At 49.3% G+C, this 5,441-nt stretch overlaps 1 protein-coding gene across 4 annotated transcripts in view; it reads right to left on the bottom strand.

Moving 5' to 3' along the window:
• Positions 1-3,118: 3,118 nt before the first annotated feature.
• The window catches only part of Lamb3 (laminin subunit beta 3), a 42,045-nt gene continuing 39,722 nt past the window's right edge, over positions 3,119-5,441 (bottom strand). For all 4 annotated transcript variants that reach the window (XM_029475039.1, XM_021176807.2, XM_085844050.1 and 1 more), the window contains one exon: positions 3,119-3,621. In XM_029475039.1, the coding sequence (XP_029330899.1) occupies positions 3,485-3,621 (137 nt within the window). In that variant the 3' untranslated portion in view covers positions 3,119-3,484. The remainder of the gene's footprint in view (positions 3,622-5,441) is intronic.

The raw sequence follows: 5,441 nt of genomic DNA, 5'->3' as shown, positions 1-5,441 counted from the left end.
AGCTGGTCTGAGGCAGTAGGGCTGTTGCTGCCTGGGCAGACACTCCCAGGAAGTCCAGAGGAGCCAGCCCCAATCTTGGACGTTCTCTGAGGCCACAAGCAGGATGAGTGGCCTGCCTGCCTCCAGCATCCCAGTCTCCAGGTCTCCCGACCTGCCCATTCCCTTCCCCACATCATACGTGCAGTGGCTCCATGCAGTATCCATAGATAGTGCTCATCTGGGTCCATGTTGTTTGTTGTGAAAAGCTTTATGGGCTGGCCAGGCTGTGTCACTTTCTTCAAGCAAAGCCATATGGAGTCTAACTCAGACTCCCTGCTCTGCAGACTCACTCCTGCCTATCTGGCCTCATGGCCAGACTGGACCCATTATCATAGTACCTGCCTATTCGCATGAATGCCAGGCTGCTCCAGGGGCCTGGGAGCACTCACAACTCCAGTCCGTTCCTCCAGGATTAGCTTCCCACTGCTCTGAGACCCAGGCCACTCCAAAGCTCTCCTTGCCTCCATCTCACAGCAGTGCCCCCATCCTCCAAGGTGGACTAGAGAAAGCTGTGACTATGGACTGTGAGCCTTTTCTCCCTGCTGGCCACACACCTCATATATCCCTAATTAAGGATTCGGGGACTATTTCCATGTCAGCCAGGTCTCCTGCCTCTGGCTCCCTCCGTTCCCCTGAAAGTCAGGTGCATTGTTCTGTCTCTCTGTGTTCTTGCCTCATATCCTCAAGCTTCGTGCTCTGTGTTGTGCTCAAATAAAATGGACATATTTTTCTCTATGAGGTTTTGCTCATTCTGTTCAAGTCAGAAGCAGCTCACGGACAGCTGGGCCCATCTGGACAGCTAGAGGTTAGTGTAGCCGATGTATACTGAGAGCTAAGTACCTGGATACATTGTATCACCCAACTCACTTCAACCCCCCAGGCTAGGTTCTGTGAATACTGTGGTTTCCTGCTCTGTCTGTGACTGCTGTAAACATGAATTTGAGACCTAGCTTGGCCCTCACCTACCATGTTGAAACCTTGGGTAACTGTGCCCAGTTATCCTCCCACGTCTGATGGATGCCCAGTGACACTTATATCATGGACATGCCAGATGCAATGCTCAAAACAACTTAGATGACCAGTAATGATTAAGAAGTTAATCTAAGACCTGGTAGCATGCACCTATGATCTTGGTACTTGGAAGATTTAGGCAGGACGAATGTGAGTTCAAGGCTAGCCTTTGCTACATACATAGTGAGATCCCACCTCAAAGGAGGAGGAGAAGGAGGAGGAGGAGGAGGAGGAGGAGGAGGAGGAGGAGGAGGAGGAGGAGGAGGAAAGAGAAGAGAAAGAGAAGAGAAAGGAAAAAAGGAGAAGAAATGAGACCTGTGAAGGTGTGTGTGTGTGCACATGCACGGGTGCCCACACGTGCTGTGGTGAACACACAATGTGACATTCCATACCAGCCTACACAGTCATTTTACACAAAACAGTTTCTATCCATTGTCCCACCTCTAGGACAAGTAAAAGCACCCAATTCTCTCCCAGGGATGTTTAGCTAAGAGCAAAACACTAGGTTTCTGTTAACAGAATGTTGGTGTTAGGAACCAGCCTTTATTAAAAGCAGTCCTTTTAATGTTTATTTTTCCTTTGAATAATAAATGTTGGGAGAAGAGGAGGATGGGCTATGGATCTGACTCACTAATTAATAGTTGCTGGACCCTTCTTTGGTGTCCAGTTACCTTGAACAGAGGATTAGCAGGCAAGTACTTCCCGGACCCTAACAGCTGTGTGGATGTCTTCGTTGCATCCTGTCTGCTTTAAACCCACAGGGATGCCTTGAGGAAGCTACACCACAACACAGCTGCTCATTGCTTAAGTACAGCTCTGCTTCAGAAGGCAATAATATGGATAATACTCTTTGAATCTACTTACAACAAACTTCCTACCATCACAAGCCATCTTCACCCAGACCAGAGAAGGAACACTTGGCTCAGCAGAAGGAAGGGCATATGATGAGTACAATCACATTCTGTGGTGGTTTGAATAAGGGTAGTCCACATAGACTCATATATTTGAAGGCTTAGGGAGTGTCACTATTTGAAAGGATTAGGAGATGGCCTTATTAGGGTAGGTGTGGCCTTTCTGAAGGAAGTGTGTCTCTTGGGGAGGCTTTAAGGTTCAAAAGCCTAAGCCAGGTCCAGTGTCTCTTACTGCTGCCTTCATATGTGGGTGTAGGACTCTCAGTTATGGACTAAACCTCTGAAACTATAAGCCAGTCCCTGTTAAATGCTCTCTCTCTCTCTCTCTCTCTCTCTCTCTCTCTCTCTCTCTCTCTCTCTCTCTCTCTCTCTCTCTCTCTCTCTCTTCCTCTTGCACCCCCTGAGGTTTCTTTGTGTAGTCTTGGCTGAGTCCTGGAACTAGCACTGTAGACCAGGCTGGCCTCGAACTCATAGACTCACAGAGATCACCTGCTCTGCCTCTTGAGTGCTGGGATTAAAGGTGTGTGCCACTACCACCAGATGCCTTTTTTTTAATAAGAGTTGTCTCAGTCACGGTGTCTCTTTACAGCAATAGCACACAGACTTAGACACAGCCCTTCATGCAAACATGGAGGACAATGCAATGACAAATATAAGCATCCTTCAGGCTCCTTTCAGTCATACACACCAACTGTGGGTCCTGGTGGCTAAATTTCCAGGAGCTGCCAAGCCTTAAGTCCCATGGGGTATACTAAAAGCCGAGGCATATAAGAGCTGCCCAGTGCTGTGAGTGATTAAAACCAAGAGAAACAAGCCACCAGCTTGAGCACCTACATCTACAGGTCGCTGACTTCAAAAGCCTGGCTCTCAGGGCTTAAAGTCCCAGATGCTGGGCAGTCATAGGCCAGGGATAACCACGTAGAGAGTTTCTCCCCACCCCCTCCTCTGCCTAGGTAGAGCAGAGGGCACTGTATACATGCAGACACTGAGAAGGAAACAGATGGACTCCAGTCTGGAGACAGGAGCTCAATCTGTCCGAGTCCAGAGGCCAATTGAGCTAGACTGAGTAATCAGGGCAAGCCATAGAATTGAGTCCACAGGAGCCTCAATGGGAGGCAGAGAAGGTGACAAAGGTGACTTAATGCAGAGCCAGATCATTTTCTTCTTGAGCTTCCAGGCTCCTATTCAAAGATTTTTATTGGGTTTTGTGTTCATACATCATCACTCTTTGTTCCATTTTTGAGTTGGTCCCAGACTCTACCACAGTGGAGGGCAGGAGGAGTTGGTGTTGGGGGCACATTGTCCATTCCAGCTGGAGGATTTTCAGTTGTGACAGCCCCACCCCCTGTACCATCTCTCTCCTCAATGTAGTCATGCAAGCACAGGCTCAGTGGCAGTCGTTACCTTGAAGCACGTCCAGGGTGACCAGTCTATGCTATCAATGGTGGAGATACTCCCCTCCCCAGTGTGCCCTTCCAAGGCGGGGTGGGGTCAGGGGGAGGGTCTGAGGTTGGGACTTAAGGTCACTTGCAGGTGGCATAGTAGAGCACGCGCCCATTGATGTAACTGCGGATCTGCTCCACACGCTTCTCCAGCCCCGACAGGTCTGCCGAGCGCAGCATGATAGCCTGACTCCCTCGAAGCAGCTCTGACTCCATGTCTAAGGCAGATGGAACAGCCGGTGAGGAAGAGTCAGATGGTGAGACACACAAGGACTCACAGCCTGTCCTTCCCCTCCCTTAGCCTGGAGCCAGTCTTGAGTGCAGTCAACCACTGAGGCAGACAGTTCCCACCTACTACCCACCTCTCCAGCCCCATTCCATTCTTAGCGAAACCTGGCAGGCCCAGCCCCAGTCTCAGACTCCCTTTTGCCTGCCTCTCCTCCACTCCAGGCTCTCTGACTATCCCAGGGTGATAAGGAAGGCTGCTACCACCAAGATTAGCAACCCAAGTTGGGCATGCAGAACCCTGAATCCTACCCATGACCCTCAAGTGGAAGCTGGAAAAAGCTGGCCAGGTGACTAAGGTCATTCACCAGTTCCTCTTCCGAAATTATCACACCAGGAAATAGTTGCCTACACCCTAATATATATATATATATATATATATATATATATATATATATATATATATATATATATATATCCATCCTCAGGTAAGACACATGGTCTGAAGTTCTCCAATAGAGGAGTCCCCTCTACCATATTGTGGTGGGCTGGACTTTGCCAAGAGTAGGGAAGGAATGTGGACTGCCTTGTGGGGAAGCACTGAGCAACCCTAGCTATGTCAGAAGTCATCCTATGCCCAAATCTGACCACATTTTGCCTCCACCCACACAGCTGCCCCAGGCCTATACCCTAGACAGTAGGAATCTGTGTGTTGTGCTCCTGTAGGACAGTACTGCATACTTCTGTGGCTTGACATCCAAGGGGCAAACACCTCCATTCTTCAGCTGCAACATCACCTCCTCCTCCTGCCTACCCTGGCCACTTCTCTCCTAGGAATGAAGGTCTGTCCATATTCTTTCTAAAGATGAGGTAGCCCTCACCATCCTGGACACAGTACAGTGGCGTCAGCCCTGGGCTGTCATGCCCATGGAGATCCATGTGGAGCTACACATGGAGTCTCAGGCTGATGGACACTCAGGACAGGGTGACAGCAAAATGACTCAGCCCCTGGCCTGGTCTGGTGCCAGCAAACAGAGAAGGCTCAGTCCACAGCACAGAGGCAGGCATTTATGTGCTTGTTTAGGATTTGCCTGCATGGGATCCTCTGGGACTGGGCAATCCTTTACTCTCAACCTTGAGCTGCTGCCTCCTGTTTGTCCAAATGTATCATGTCTGTCTTAACAGTGTCTTCTAGCAGTGAGCAAGACCTTCCTGACCTAGAGCAACGCTCAGTGGCTCAGAACTCCTGAGTGTCTTTCAGGTGTGTGACGGCTTGTGCTTACCACCACTTTACCAGTTACAGCGAACTTCCAGTGACATGAGCCGTGCTCAGAGAAGCTTCGCCCAAGCCATGGTTCAGTGACAGAGGCTCAAACAAGGGCAGAGGAAAACTTTCCTTCTTACATAATTTCACCCAGTTGGTTCCAGCCCATCATTTTTAGATGTTTGTAGTTCCCTATGCAGTGATTGATTCCTGGTGTATTATTATCTGCAGATATAATACTGCCAGGCAAGACCAGGACAAGTACTAAATCAGCCTCCAATACTCCTCTGGGGTATGTGGCCACAGCCTCTCACCAACCTAATCTATTGTGTCCACCTAGCTGTAAATGAGACTTTTGCCAGCCATTTGTATTGAAATTCAGAGGATTAATGGGTGTAGCATTTGCTGGAGACACCAGTTCAGCAGCCCCACAGATTGACAGGTTCCTAGGAACTCCCTCTTTCCAAGACCACTATCATTATATCTCCATGTTCCAAGTCCTCAGATGGCCTGGGATGGGACAGCATCCATACCTACCCTCATCATCGA

This window comes from Mus caroli, unplaced genomic scaffold (genome assembly GCF_978045245.1).
Source record: "Mus caroli unplaced genomic scaffold, Mus_caroli_1 scaffold_1, whole genome shotgun sequence".
In the NCBI taxonomy this organism is placed as follows: Eukaryota; Metazoa; Chordata; class Mammalia; order Rodentia; family Muridae; genus Mus; species Mus caroli.
Note: the sequence above shows the minus strand (reverse complement) of the source record. Positions and strands in the feature narration are given on the sequence as shown.